Below are 16,420 nucleotides of genomic sequence, written 5' to 3'. Positions count from 1 at the left end.
TTTTCTCATTTTAAAAGTTCTATTTTTCATTGTTTTTTGGGGGTTTTTCTTGGAACTCAAGATTGAATGTTATTTACATCTTTGAAGAGGACAGAACAACAAACACTACGAATCACACACAACCACACACAACTACACATACACAGACATGGGTGTTCACTCAGACACAAGCAACCTATCAGCACACTTAACACATACTCTCACACATACATAGTCACAGCAAGGCATTGTGGGAAGGGTGTGTGGACGGGGGGGCGTATGTATGTGTGGTTTTGTTGAACATTATATACAATGTGTGTGCGTGTGTGTGTGTGTGTGTGTGTGTGTGTGTGTGTGTGTGTGTGTCTGAAGTCATGGCAGTAAAACCTTCTGTTATTGGCAGTACAAAAGTAACATATTCTTTGTTTTTACTGGTGCCTGGTTGTAATACAGTATTCCCACCAGACGGTGGCTATAGAGCGTCTTAAAGCTGTTTGCTAACTGCATTAAGTAACAGAAGAAGAAGAATGCTAACTGTATTAAATAGCAAAAGAAGAAGAAAACATTAGCAACAGTCGCACTGACACTGTCAGTGCCCACTACTAGCAGCACCTCGTCCTGCTGCTGGTTAACGCGACTGCCTCACAAATGGGCTGTTAACAGGACAGGTGTGTGTGCGTGTGTGTGTGTGTGTGTATATGTGTGTGTGTGTGCAGGATTATTTCAATAATTGTGGAATAGATGCCAATGATTAACAAATAGTATTTTGGCTTGAAATGCCCACCCCAATCTAATACCCTTTTAGCTTCCTGTCACACTAGAACACACCCAGCTATCTGTTAACTCAGCCACGCCTCTGATTATGCAAATGTAGCATTAATCTCAGCATCTAAATGATCTTCATGGACTCGTAATATAAAATTTTACCCCAAAATAAAGAAGTGATCTCTTCTCAGCCAGCCTCAAGTGGACACTGGAGGAACTGCAGCTTTTTTGCTCTTTCACATTGGCTTCACTTTTCAACAGGGGTGGTTGACACTTGGTACACTTGATGTCATTGGTTTTATTCAACTCAACTCAACTTTATTTATATAGCACCTTTCATACATAAAAACATGTAGCCCAAAGTGCTTCACAGAATAACAGACAGTAAGAAAACAACAGCAATGGTAAAATTATAGAAGGCATGATTTAAAAAAAAAAGAAAAACTTAAAAAAGAAATGAAAATCAACACAGCAAAATTAATAAAATAAGTAAGAGTGGAAATAATAGTTAAAAATAAGGTAGAGTTAACGAGATCAGATGAACACAATAAATAAATAAGATAAATAAATACATGTTAAAGCTGGGGTTGGTAATCAGATTTAGATCCACTTTTTGTTATACTGGTTAAAATGATCTTTATGTCCTGATGGCAATCAATACATAATGTGTTCTTAAAAAAGAGCGAAGAAAAGCTGCTATCTACAGCCGGAGTAAACCTGGGAAAACACCAACCAATCAGCCTTTTTTGGGTGCCAAAATTTTAAACCATTCAAATCCCGTCCTGACTTTCTGCCCGCCTCCTGCGCGTACATTCCACCGGCGTGCGCTCCTCCGAGTCCCCGTCTCCTGCCTCTGCTTCCCCTGACTCTATTTCCTGCTCCTCTCGCTCGACCTCGGGCCTGTCCCCTCTGACCTGATGAGGTGCTTTGCTCAGGACTGTAGTCCGGATCAGAGTCTAAAAATCTCTCACCACGGGGCTCTGACAAGCAGAAGAATTAATGACATTCAGTAAGTCCTACAGAAATGTAGATGTACTGTAGCGTCCGTCCGGATGCTGTGAGGATGACGAGCCGATTGATGAACACGTTGAGCTTTACTAACCGGTCACTGTCAGCCGTTACCACGACAACCAACAAAGCAATAATCAATGTTTGAATGAATGAAGAACTTCTCCTCTTGTCTCTCCTCTCTCCCGCTCACACACTCTACACCTCTCCTGATGCGTTCACTGACCGTCAACACTGTAGGAATTAAGAGCATCTACACTGAACATGTTTAACGAACAGTAGATCTGTTACAGTATTATATGTGTGTTATAACTTTTCTCCTGATATCGTGTCACTGGTACAACTGGATAATGCTAGCATGACAGTTTTGAGCCATGTTTGTTTGAGTTTTTAACTTTCACTATGAGAATGTTTTGGTGACGACCGGTTTTGAATCAGTCACCATCATATGGTCGCAAGTCAGCGGCGCTCGTGCATGAGAGCGGGGGGGGCGTCATTTCAGAGGAGCTCCGAGGGGAGGGGGGAGGGGTTAGACGGAGTCCTGAGGAAATGCTACATTCAAATTCATGCTAGTTTTCCAAGACTGCCAACCCTAGCTTTAAAACAATGGTTTAGATAATTATGAGAAAAATAATAAAAATGATAATAAAATAATAATAAAAATAATAATGATAATGATATTGCAGTCCAGGGCTAAAATAAATTACTCCAAATTAAAAGCTAGATTAAAAAGGTAAGTCTTAAGTTTACTTTTAAAAACACCCAGAGAGCTCGCTGTTCTAATGTCCACTATCTCAGTCACCTATCTCACTCCGTCACCTTGTGTTGCTTAATTTGTCTGCTTACTTAACAGAGTACAAGGAATATGTCAGATCACTTATTGTGCTCCTCAAATCCACAAATTAGAACAATATAAGCGTTGAGTTTTTTGCGTCTTTAAATCTTTCCCATACTTACTACTTACTACTTTTCAAAAACTGATGTAGAAATCAGAAATCCTTGGTATATTCATGACCAAAGAACACAAAATCTGACTCGTAAACATGCTTGTGGCGTCAAAAACTCTTTGACGCCACAAGCATGACTCTTGGATTGAGCACAGTAACAAAAATCTTAAAGTTGAATGATTTGATTTACTACTGACCGATTTCAAGAATTAGGTCAAATGAACAAAATGAGGATGTGAAGAAACACACAAGCCTCTAATGTGATGTTTCCCCATCCAAGGCTATTCATAGACATGTCTGAGAATCTGTGTGAGTGTGTGTTTGTGTGTGTGTGTGTGTGTGTGTGTGTGTGTGTGTGTGTGTGTGTGTGTGTGTGTGTGTGTGTGTGTGTGTGTGTGTGTGTGTGTGTGTGTGTTAGCTGGCTAGCCTCTACTTGTATTCTAAAAGCATGCCTCCATAATGTGCAGTTGCTGTTCTCTGCAGGAGGAAAACACAGCCATACATTGTAAAAGTGAGTGGAGAATTCGCAGCCTGCTATAGGCCTATCCCACTCACACTTCTTCACACATTCTTTTTATGGACTTTTACACAACACACTGCATTTGTAAAGCCTGTTGGCTTCATATTTAGAGTGAGAAAGAGGGAAGATAAAAAGAGCAACACAAACTTAAGCAAAGATCGTCAAGTGGAGGGACAGGAGACAGAGACACACAGACAGAGAGAGAAGAGAGAGTAAGGGGGGGTGATTAACGATGTGATTGTGTGAGACAAACGCTCTTTGTGTCCATCTTCATGAGTCCGGCAGCACCACTGACTGAAATAGTGTCTGTGTGCATGAGAGCAGTAAAGAAGAGGGAGAGGCATGGCGATAGAGCGCAATCAGAAGAAAAGAGAGAAAGAGAGAAAGAGAGAGAGATGCTCTGTTAAGTTTTTCACCCTTCAGGATCTAGCTTGAGGTTCTGAGGGGAAACAAAACCCCAAACATCAGAAACAATGGGCAGGAAGAGGGAAAATCCAAATTTCTTAAAAGATGACACATGTTGTTTTCTTTTTAGTGTCACGGGGAAAACTGAACGTGCTGCATGGACGCGTTCGTGTGGAGGAATGATGGAAATTCAGGAATGTGTGAGGCTTCTTGTTCAGACAGGAAGAATTCTACATAGAGGAGGAGGAGGAGTCGTCGACATATACCTCCTTCTATATCTGTGTATCCAAGACACATCAGAGAAAAACAGAGTATGTGACTTCAGGCGTAAGATTCACAGAAACATCACCGTGACATTTGTGATGGAGCTGCTCCTTTGTTTTATCAGAAAGACGTTTTTTAGAAATCTATCAACACGTGTTGAAGAAGCTGTGTCAGAGCTTCTAGTTTTATCTAATGACTGGTGACTTGCATTGAGCTACAACTCAACAACAACTGAGCAGACTCGCAAAGAAAGCTCCTTTGATTTAATCCAATCAATCAATCAATCAGTCTTTATTTGTATAGCGCCAAATCACAACAAATGTTATCTATTTATTACAAACAGAGCAGGTCTGGACCACTATATGTCGAATTATGAACAGAGACCCAACACCAAGACAGGGTAAGACTCAGTCTGACCCCACCTTAATCCATCATGAGCATTGCACCTCACAGTATTTAGCTAGTTACAGCGGAGAGGACAAACTTCCTTTAACAGGCAGAAACCTCGAGCAGAACCAGACTCATGTTAGACAGACATCTGCTGAGACCGAGTCTGGAAAGAGGGATAGAGGAGAATAAGTATGGATGCACTGAAAATTCGGCCACCTTAAAATAAGCGGTCGAGAAGTGCATTTTCGGTTTTCGGCCAAAAGACTTCAATCACCGAAACAACACGGCTGAAACAGAATGTTGTGATGACAGATGTGGGAATAAAGCAGCGCGCACGAGAAATGATCCAGGCCGTGATGGATGTGGAGAACCCGCTTGGAGACGGAGAAGCACACAGCGCAGGAGAAGGAGAACAGAGCACAGAAAAAAGGACTGGTCTCTCTGAACCAGATGAGGGGCATGCACCCTCGTTGTCTGATGTGTTCAATGAGATCCTTGATGTTAGTGAGGTAAGAACACAGTCAGAGCCAGAAATGCAATGGTACTAATAATTGGTGTAATAATTTCTTTCTGTGTTTCAGTTTTCGGCCTTGGTTTCCTCATTTTGGGTTTTCGGTTTTGGCGCATCCCTAATAATAAGAGATAGAGGGAGCGGTGATAGTGATGAGACGAGTACTATAAGGACTCCAGCATCCAAAGAGCCCTGAAAGGCTGCTTCATAGACCTTGTGGTCAGATTGTTTACTCAAAGGCTAGTCTCAGAGATTAAATCCCTTTATCAGACTTAATCTGCCAAAACAACACCCTTTATAATTACACTTACAGCTAAAGGGAAAATAGAAAGAGGGAATAACTGATCAAGCCGCCATGCAGTGTATTCCATCCACATACCTTCCCGTTTCTGGATGAAGAAGTAGCTCAGCAAGCTGCCTGCTCTCACAGCCACACCCAGCCCACAGCACAAACAAAAATATGCTGCGCCTGTATCCACGCTTTTCACACTAATTCTAAGTCTGTCTCTAACTCGTAATTAAAATGAAATAATTTTTACAGAAACAGAGCAGCCATCATGGTCTGTATTTTAGCTCAAGCAGTCACAGGAATGGCACGCAAACTGTCTGAGCTTCTGCTACGAGAGCTGTGATGGAACAGTACAGAGTGCAGGTCGTGGAATTGCTTACCTAGTAAATATTATATGAAACACTCTGCACTTTTTTCCCCATTTTTTTTGTTGAACAAAAAGAAAAGATGCAGAGTTTTGTATGCAGGTTAACTCTTCCTGAAAACCTCCTGTTAAACACTATTGATACAAGCTGACCTGACACTTCACACGGGACAGTTGTGTTTTAAAAAACATAACTGATAAAAACATCTACAGCTTTCATTTCTGTTATTTTGGCAGCTATTTCTGTCTTCACTTGATAGGACAACTGAAGGGGGCGGGAATTGAGTGGTGCAGAGCAGGGGGATGACGTGCAGCACAGGGTCTTGGCTCGGGGTCAAACCAGCACCTGCTACAACAAGGTCTTTGGCCTGTGTTTATGGGGCGTACACAAGCAGCAACCCTCCAGCCGTGAGAATTGAAGCCAATGCAGAAGTGTTAAAAACTGCAGTTCATCGATGATCCGCTTGAGGCTGGAGACCGGAAGTACCATAACCCACATACACACCAATTCAAAGAAGCCCATCTTTACAGCAGAAATAAACATGTTTACAGCCTGGTTCAAAAGACGAGTGTGGTCTGGATAGCTCATTTGTCGATCGCCACACACTGTACAGGGGGTGAATTTTTTCATAACGTTGCAATTTCGAAGATATTAAGTAGTAATCTTCCATTATGAGAGGCACAGCTGACAGGCGAGAACACTGTTGGCGACGAGGCTCAAAGCCTGTCTCTTCACTACTGGCTTGGCAGAAGTTATGCTGAGTTCAGCATTTCCAATATGGCTGCCGCCGACTATTGGCTTCAAAACAGCGCTTCCGAAACAGATGGGTGGCGTCACGGATAATACGTCCATGGGCGCACACTTTGACCCCTCCGCTAAAGCAGCATCCTCGACTTTAGATAATTCCATGAATTACTTGGAGTCATACTTAAGTCACACGAGGGATGGGCAATGATTTTCGAATATTCGAATATTCAAATATTCATTAACTTAGTAAAAATGGAAGAGTAACTTTGAATATTTTCTCATTTTTAAAGTGCATTTTTCATCGTTTTTTACCAGTGCCTGGTTGTAATCATATACTGTAAATAAAAATGGACAGCGTTGCTCCGCCTCTTCCCATTGTACAGTTCTGAAGCCAAAAAATCCCTCTCCTGGGCGCCGCCATTGTGCAGCCAGAGCCTGTGAAGCCACTGTTATAAGCTCCGCCCTACAGCGTAGTGTCACAAGACGCTGTGCGTCCTTTGAAGTTTCACTCTACGGCGGCTGTGAATCAAAGCAAACAGGAAGTAAAACCCTGTTTTTTTAAACTCTAATAACTAACGAAGAAGAAACTTTTCAGGAAAAAGAGGCCTTGAACACAAAACAGTCAAATACTAACTACATATCACCACAGCATACGGATGTGAGAAACATTCGTACGACGTGTATTTATCTTTTAAAGTTTGACTGCTCGGGGGAGATGGATTTTTTTTCCTATACTGCAGCCAGCCACTAGGGGGCAGACACACTGTTGAAAGCCTCACCACCAGCCGAGGGAACTACTCCCCTGGTTGTAATACATATTCCCTCCAGACGGTGGCTACAGAGCGTCTTAAAACTGTTTGCTAACTGCATTAAGTAACAGAAGAAGAAGAATGCTAACTGCATTAAATAGCAAACGAAGAAGAAAACATTAGTGACAGTTGAAGTGATTTTCTCTGTTTCTGAACCTCACACTACTACACATGTATTTCAGAGACTGAGCATGACTGTAAAATGTAAACACACACGCCACGTCACAGAAACACCAACATAAAGATGGAGACAGAGCCCGCTACTAGCAGCATAAAAAAGGCTGTTAACGAGAAAGGGTATGTGTGTGTGTGTGTGTGTGCGCGTGTATGAGAGGGGGGTCCGCAGATTCAGAACAGAAACCACATCGATTATTCGAATAATAGTCTAATAGGTGCCAATGATTATTGAATAGTATTTTGGCTTGAAATGCCCACGCCTAAGGTTCAGCAGTGAGTTAAAGCTGTTTTATGCTTTGTCTCTTGCTGCTCAGAGTTCCTCATCATTAAGACCTACTTGATTGCTAATAGCAGACAGCGTGAGGTTTGTTTGATGTGTATCGGTTGCTGCTTTCAGTCAACAGAGGTGGGTCAGTGCGGCGCTCGGCTTTGTCATTTCTCGTCATCTATCAAGCTGAGAGGCCACACCAGATTCTGCGCTCTCGGCGTATCATTTCGACCAAAAGGCTTTTCATCTATCTAAAGATCATCAATACAAGCCCTCATGTGCATCATGAGCACTCTGGTTCCCATGACGATAAGTGACCGCTTCTGGATTTTCACTCTCGGCGAGAATCAAGTTGGCCGTGGAGAGGATCAATAGACGTATTGTTGCTCTGAGGATGGCTTGGCTTGTCTTTCCAGGAAGTTACTGCCGCTGCAAGGGTCTGATCAATGACACGGACGGAGAGACTGACAGAGAGCGAGTCATTCATTCAGGAGGAGGAGGAGGAGGAGGAGGAGGAGGGAGGGGGAGTCCAGAGGAGGAAGAAGAGAGGGCAAAAGAGACTGTGTGAGATAGTGATCCAGAAGTATGGCTGAAATGAATGATGGCTGTAGTTCCAGTGTTTGGTAACGGAGCCTGAAATGTATGTGTGTTATGATTTGAAAGACAGAGCGTGAAGGGTTAAACAGATCGTCAACCACACGCCTGTCTGAACAGGAATGTTTGTAACTGCTTCATGAAAACATCCACAGATTCTGCAGAGCTCGAGAATATGAACAGATCGTTCTAGTTCTGGAGCTACGACCTGGAAGACTCTGTCCCCACAGGGTTTGAAGTGTTAGCATGGCACTGCTATTAAATGTAACATCTAAGACCCGAGGGAATGGGCAAAGGGTCCGGATTATAGAGTTTTAAACTGGATTCTTAAAGCGACAGGGAGCCAGTGAAGGGATGGCAGTAAGGGGGTGATATGAACCTGGTTAATACTCTGGCAGCAGTGTTCTGGACTGATTGCAGGGTGCTGAGGGCTGACATGCTAAGTGTAGTAGAGAGAGAATGACAGAAGTGAAGGGGTCCAAAAGGGTCCAAATAAACATGCTAACAATAGCATTTATTCTACTTTAGCTTGTTCAATGTGGAAGAAAGTAGCTTTGATGAAGCAAGCTGATTTTGCTGTGTTGCGTTAGCTTAGCTTGCTACAAAAAAAACAACAACAAAAAAACAAAACTTTGTCTGATTTTTCTCTGGCAGTTTGCTGAAGTTGTGACCTCTTTTGGCCTTCCGTTGGTGAGAGTTGTGGACTGTTTTTCACGACGAAACTGGCAACCCCGCTTTGTTTTGTTTTTACTCGCGCTCAGCTGGTTGAGCTGAAGCAGGCCGGCTCGTCGGCTCGGGCCGCTGGATGTTCCTGCGGAGCTCTGGAGATTTGGGACACATGGAGGCAGAGGAGGCATAGAGCCACGAGGAGGAGAGCTGGTATAAGGAGATGGAGGTTTATGGAGAGGAGATAGAAGCCGTGTCTCTCCTCTTTCATCATGGGGAACGTGAGATCTCTGGATAATAAGATGGACGAGCTAACAGGACTAGCCAAGAGTCAGACAGAGTTTGTAGCATGGTGTGCTTCACGGAAACGTGGCTGCATCAGGATATTCCCGACCACAACGTCTCCATTGACGGCTTCCAGACTGTCCGATAGACCGGGATAGCAGCGAGAGCGCTGTGCATATTATCTGCACAGGGAGATCTCACATGTCACACTGGTAGCTGTTTACATCCCCCCTCTGCCAACCAGACTACGGCGTCCAACGTTCTCAACGCTGCCATAGCCAGACTCCAGACAGACCACCAGAGTGCCCTCTTCCTGATCTCCAGACAGACCACCAGAGTGTCCTCTTCCTGATCTCCAGACAGACCACCAGAGTGCCCTCTTCCTGATCTCCAGACAGACCACCAGAGTGCCCTCTACAGAAGCAAAAATCTGACTTTAAATTTAAATGAAATAATGATTTGATATTCATCGTGATAATTATCAATATGGACTGATGTGAAATATTTTATCATGAAAACACAATTTTCAATATGGCCCAGCACTAGTTGAACCTCCAGAGCGAGGGACCCTATGTACCGATCACTTCCCATTTCATTTGTAATGAGTGGTCCTCTGGTTATCTGTTTGTAACAATGTGGTTCAAGAAATACAGTCGCAAAACAAGAGTACACTTGTAGTTCTTTTAGTGAGAGAGCATAACACTGAGTAGTTTAAGAGATAGAGGACGAAGACAACAGCTCAAAGCCATCCTCTGTCTCTTCTTTTCTGCAATGGAGTTAAAGTTTCTTCATCATGTTAGCAGTCTGAATGAAACTGTTAGCTTGTTCACATGTGTGCGTCTATATTGCTGTACATACATGAACACACACAGGATGTGATCAATCAAGCAGGATGTTTTGAAGGAATTGTATTTTCTGACTCACAAAAGGGAACTTCCCTTTTTGACCTGTTTGAATTCTGATCAAACACGCAGTGATTGAGAGAGAGAGAGAGAGAGAGAGAGAGAGAGAGAGAGAGAGAGAGAGAGAGAGAGAGAGAGAGAGAGAGAGAGAGAGAGAGAGAGAGAGAGAGAGAGAGAGAGAGAGGGTGAGAGAGAGAGGGACGGATGTGTCATTACACAAAGTGACAGACAACCCTGATGTCAGTCACAAGTCTATTTGTCACCTGATTTGAAAAGGAACATACAGTCATTTTATACACACACAGACACACACAGACACACACAGACACACACTTGACTTTTTGTGACTGCTCGTAACACAAGATACAGACGGTGCCTGATCAGTCAAACCTTGAGGGTCAGTTACCATACATTCATAAAAAAAACATTATGTTTTAAAGTGATGATTTCATTTTAATCGTCTGCTCACTGACTGACAATGAAAAGTGGTCTTGAAGAAAAGGATCAGGAATGAGAGAAGCTTGGTGTTGAAGAAAGCGGAGGAGAAGGAAAGTGAATAAAGGTTGCTTTACTTTGTTTTTGAGGGTGTGATGGTTGAAGTATGATACCAGCTCTTTATTAAGACATACTAACATCCCTTTAATGCTTTGTTGTAGTGCAGGGACATAATTCGATAATTATTGCGATATCATTTTTCTCAATATATATATAACAAATGTTTGATAAAATTCGAAAGAAATAAACCTGTAATTACACCACGCAACCACTGGAAAGGAGGGCGCTAATGAGCCGTAAATGCTGGTTGCCACCCAACATTAGACAGAAGAAGAAGACGCTTTTAACAGCCAATCATGTCGCAGGGTGAGAGGTGGGCGTGGCTTAAAGACGTTGGGAGCGGAATGTAAACACAGCTGAGACGAGCGACAGAAACACTGAAGAAGACTCAAAACCATAGACTGTATAAATATGGACGTAGTATCCCTGACGTCACCTATCTATTCCTGGGCAAAAACTCGGAATCTTAATATCTTCTGAACCGTTGCGTTAGAAAAAATCCCCCCCCCCCCCCCCGTACAGTGTGTGCCAATGGAGAGATTAGCTACGTAGGGCCAAGCTGTTTTTTGAACCAGGCTGTAAACATGTTTATTAATGCTGCAAAGATCGTCTTTTTCCCATTCATGTCAATGTGGTTTCCAGTGTTTCTGCAGCCAGCCTCAAGCGGATTCTCCATGTATTGCAGTTAATAACACTTCCGCATGGGCTTCATCGTTTGAGACCGGAGGTTGCTGCTTGCTTAAAACCTAGCAGCTCAAAGCAGAGTCGTTAGTCTGACACTGAGTCGACTCTGCGTTAACTATTAACTTCATACACTTCATTAAATATACTTTCAGGATGTGGGTAAAGGAAGAGCACAGAGACAACTTCTGCTGTGAACACGTTTAATGTCCACCAAGACCGTAGGACAACTGAACACTGAATAACCGTGATGCATTCACTGCACTGTGGGAAACAACATCACTCTGCCTGTAACCCTTAGTAATCTCAAAGGGGAGAGCACAACTCAGAACAATACTCTATAAACTGATACACAGAATACAATTTGATATATATTTGTTGTACATCTTAATAAAACCTGAGAAAAATAGAATCTACAAACTAAAACTTCACAAAAACCTAATTTTACATAAAAGACCTGCTTCCTGTTAGCACCGTCAGAAATGATGGATTCAAGAAGTTCATCAGAAACTAAATCCAGATACAAACTAACAAACTGTCTGCTTTCTTCAACTTTCACTCAGGAGCAAAAATCTGACTTTAACTTTGAATGAAATAATGATTTGATATTTATCATGATAATTATCGATATGGACTGATATGAAATATTTTATCATGATAACATCATTTTCAATATCGCCCAGCTCTTGTTGTGATTTATGCTTTTTAAAGATTCACAAGAAGAGGATCCTTGTGATTTTCATAGCTTTTCATATCCTATTTATAAAGAAATCCATGTTGGCCCTTAGTTTAAAGATGCAAAAACTACTATACTAATAAAAGATGATTATAAACAATGCATGATCAGCTTCTTTATTACTCTTAAACTGAGGAAAACTTGAAAAACTGAATGATTTTCTGCCAAAAGCAGCTGTTAAAGGAGCTGTCTTACTTTGATCTCTGATAAAAAAGACTGAACATGAGTCTGTTTGTGAAGAAGATCACAGTCCATTAAGGTTCATAGTCATCCACAGGCTGTGTATCTACTGAACCTTCAGTCATTTCATTCATGTAAATCTAGAGTAAGTGTACTCACGCTGACTTTGAAGGCCTGGACTGTGTTGTCCAGCAGCAGTACGTTGCACACAACCTGTGTGTGCTGCCTGTCTCGCTCCAGCTCCGTCGCCCGGACATTGTAGGATCTGCCAGCAGGCAAGCGGAAGCGCGCGCTCATCACGCTCCTACCAGGGTCTGCAACCAAACAAACACAGCAGAGAGGAGAGAGTGAGACACACACGCTTAAAACAGAACACAGAGGACACATTAAAACGGAGCATCTTTTACGGATGTCTGTAATTCACACATACATAAAGACAGCTTGATCTGCTTTGGCGAGATTACGCCAATGTACAGTAAAATATGATGTAGGCCATGTTCCCTCCACAGTCTTACTGGAGGCAGCCACACAGCAAGACAAGCCTGTACAAGCAAGGAGACGCAGCGAAGAGCGAGTGCTTCATGAGAAAAGAATGTCAATGAGTAGGCAAGCTGTTGATTCCCTACTGGGGGACGTGGAAAATGAACAGCAGAGTATCTCCAGGACTCTCATAGGCTACAATGTAATGAGGGAAAATACCAGAAGAAGAGCTTTTAATGTTTGTCATTCTTATATTTCATCCTTTAATGTGAACGTAGACGTGGATGAAGAGGAATACCGCTGGTATAGAGTATAAAAGCAACAATGAGAGGAGATCCTGGTTTGACACCATGAAGCATTTATGAAACGCCTGCAGCATGCCGAGATGAAGGGGCTCCAGTGATTGGTCGATAGATGATGGCAGGACAAACAGAGGCTGAGGGTGCCCTGTCTGCTCATCACAGGGAATAAATAACATTCATTTCATGTGAAGCTGCTCCAGTTAGAACAAACTAAAGATCCTTTTACAAACACCTGGTCTGACCCGGTCTCTGCATGCAGACTGAATCCATGTTTATGGATTCAAACTGACAAATACACTTGAAATTTGTACTTTGGACTTCATCTGAACTTTGCAGCATTACTATGACTAACAAACATCTGCTCCATTACTGACAAAAAAAACAGACTCACATTGTAATTCTCAATTTGCTCAACACAGAAGCACTGAAATCAACATTCACATTAAACATTATATTTTTGTATTTATTTATGATAATTAAACAAATTGTATCATTATGTATATTTTTCAACTATTCCTTAGAAAAGAGTAGAACCAGGAAGAGAGAGCACATCTCTCATTTTATGGCTCCCCATAACATCTAGACTAGAATTTAAAATCCTTCTTCTGACCTACAAAGCTCTTAATGATCAGACACCTTCATATCTTAAAGAGCTCATAGTGCCCTCTAGAACACTACGCTCCCAACATGCAGGCCTGCTGGTCGTACCTAAAGTCTCTAAAAGTAGTATGGGAGGTAAAACCTTCAGTTATCAGGCCCCTCTCCTTTGGATTCATCTACCAGTCAGAGTACGGGAGGCAGACACCCTCTCTGCTTTTAGGCTTCAAACTTTCCTTTTTGATAAAGCTTATAGTTAGAGCTGGATCAGGCTTGGACCAGCTCTTAGTTATGCTGCTATAGGCTTAGACTGCCGGGGGGAACTGGCACATTGAAACACTAGGATCCTATCTCACCCCTTTCCCCCAACCCCCCCATCACTTACTTTAACTCTCCCTGTCCCATTAAAGTTACTAACCATAGACCTTTCTGGAGTCCCTGAGCTCCCTTGTCTCGTAGGTTCCTTTGAGTTGCCGTAGACGTCCTCCTGCTGTGGACGTTCCAGACTCCAGCTGATACAGACGTGCTGGACTCCAGCTGCAACAGCTACTACTACTCATCTCATCACTATCACCGCTCCCTCCCTCTTATTCTCCTCTATCTCTCTTTCCAGACCCAACTCAGTCAAGGCATGATGGCTGTCTAACATGAGTCTGGTTCGGCTCGAGGTTTCTGCCTGTTAAAGGAAGTTTTTCCTCTCCGCTGTAACTAGCTAAATACTGTGAGGTGCAATGCTCATGGTGGATTAAGGTGGGGTCAGACTGAGTCTTATCCTGTCTTGGTGTTGGGTCTCTGTTCATAATTTGACATAGAGTGGTCCAGACCTGCTCTGTTTGTAAAAGAGTCAACAACAAGTTTTCAGGAAAAGCCTTCCCCTGAAATGTTACCATGTAGTTATTAATACATGTCCCTCACAGTGTGTCACAGTGTGAAGTTCCCCCTGTCAGACAGGAAGGAGGGACTCAGAAGGCAGCACAGGACGTAAAAAAGGACGCTGCTGAAATCTCAGTTTAAGGGTTACAAGACTTCCATGATGGTGAGTGAAGACTGCTCCTGTCACACACTGATCGTGTGGAATTAAAGTTATCATCCCCTTTCTCACCCGGGTGGAGAATTATCTTGAATTTTAAGTGCAACTTTCTCACATCTGCTCACCCTGACTTCTTTTAGAATTTTTATGACAGAGAGGGTTGGCAAGAAAAAAAGCAGAGTAAAGTCGTGGTGTTTGCGTTCAAACATGCTGCTAACCCCTGACATTTTCTGGAAATGTTCTGGAAAATTTCAGAAGTTGAGAACATGTGTGAAAACGGCTCGAGTGACATAATAGAAGTTATCGCACCTGCATCCTATAGTACGAAGTGAGTTAGAAATACTTGTGATGGGTAGATTAACTGTTTCCTATCAATACATAGACTAGGGATGGGCAATGATTTTGGAATATTCGTTAACTTAGTAAAAATTAAAGAGTTACTTTAAATATTTTCTCATTTTAAAAGTACAGTTTTTCATTGTGTTTACCGGTGCCTGGTTGTAATACAGTATTCCCACCAGACGGTGACTATAGAGTGTCCTAAAGCTGTTTGCTAACCACATTAAGTAACAGAAGAAGAAGAATGCTAACTGCAGTAAATAGCAAAAGAAGTAGAAAACATTAACATTCTGAATCTCACACTACTACACACGTATTTCCAGAAACTGAGCATGACTGTGAAATGTAAACACACACGCCACACTGCGTCACTGAAACACCAACATAAAGATGGAGACAATTTTGGAATGACATCAAGATGCATGAGTTACTGAAAGTCTCCATCAGTAGAATTTCATCCATGTTACATTAGTTGTTTTTATGCACTTATTTAGAAATGTGACCAATCCAATAATCCATGACTTCTTCCTACATTAGACCCCTGTTATGTTAACATGCACAGCGTATATATGCAGTTGCATTGGAGAACAGCATTTGTGCGAAACAGACATGGCGGGGACTGAGCGAGTAACACCAACCACCTGTGAACTTCAAATTGAAAGTTGAGGATCACTACAGGTTTTACAAGAGACACAGGAAGCTGTACAAGTCATTTGCATAATGTGCTATGCTGCTCTTCAGCGCACAGGCTGCTGCAGTCCTGATGTCATCAAGCGGAGTGTTGTGGAGATAAAGATGTGAAGTGAAAACTGCCAGTCTTTCATAACTTGCGTCACTATCAATAACATTTTCATATGTATATCATAGAGGTAGACCGCAGTGTCTACTTCCTGCACTCTTAGTTGTTCTATGTTTTTAGGACTTCATCAAATCAAGGGAGAGTTTATGGTTATCCATAGACAGAGCTAGCAGGCTATAGTTTCTATGTTTTGCCCATAGCAAAGCTACCAAGCTGCTGGAAGGTGATATAGTGCTGTATATAGTGCTGTATATAGTGCTGTAAAAACTGTCTGCTTTGCCTCAATGACACAACTTAGGGGAAATCTCCATTTATGTGAGCATGTCCTGAGAGCTCCACATGCTTCCTCTGTTTTTGTGCAGTCGCTGCAGTGTTTTCTGTGTTTTCATATTTTGTTGGGTAACATATGCCTCTGCAGTGGGATTTCTGTCCTCCCTGTCCCTGTCCTCCCCCTCTCTTTTTTTTTTTTTTATTCTTTGGTGATCTGTCTTGACAGGAGACATAATAACCCCACAAGGGTCATAACCCCGTCATCAGGAGCTGCTGTATTTGTAACGATGGCTCTGTGTGAGCGTATTGGTGTGTGTGTGTAGTATATATGGAGGGCTCGCTGCGTCTCTGAGCTGCTTGTCACTACACATCAGCACAAAACCCCCATGACCACTGGCAGATGGTGTGCATTCTGTGTATGCACACACACACACATACATACATATCTATAGTTGAAGCCACAGTTAAGAGCAGCAAAAACCCTCATCCTCACCTCAAGATCATTCAAGATTGACTCAAAATATGAGTTACATTTTCAGTTGGTTTAGGTATATAATTTT

At 42.4% G+C, this 16,420-nt stretch overlaps 1 protein-coding gene across 6 annotated transcripts in view; it reads right to left on the bottom strand.

Annotated features, from left to right (window-relative positions):
* Positions 1-16,420, bottom strand: part of ptpn4a (protein tyrosine phosphatase non-receptor type 4a) — a 124,652-nt gene that overhangs the window by 61,419 nt on the left and 46,813 nt on the right. For all 6 annotated transcript variants that reach the window (XM_034694167.1, XM_034694169.1, XM_034694166.1 and 3 more), the window contains exon 2: positions 12,203-12,357. In XM_034694167.1, coding sequence (XP_034550058.1) covers positions 12,203-12,340 — 138 coding nt within the window. In that variant the 5' untranslated portion in view covers positions 12,341-12,357. The remainder of the gene's footprint in view (positions 1-12,202; positions 12,358-16,420) is intronic.

The sequence above is a fragment of the Notolabrus celidotus genome, chromosome 10, assembly GCF_009762535.1.
Source record: "Notolabrus celidotus isolate fNotCel1 chromosome 10, fNotCel1.pri, whole genome shotgun sequence".
In the NCBI taxonomy this organism is placed as follows: Eukaryota; Metazoa; Chordata; class Actinopteri; order Labriformes; family Labridae; genus Notolabrus; species Notolabrus celidotus.
Note: the sequence above shows the minus strand (reverse complement) of the source record. Positions and strands in the feature narration are given on the sequence as shown.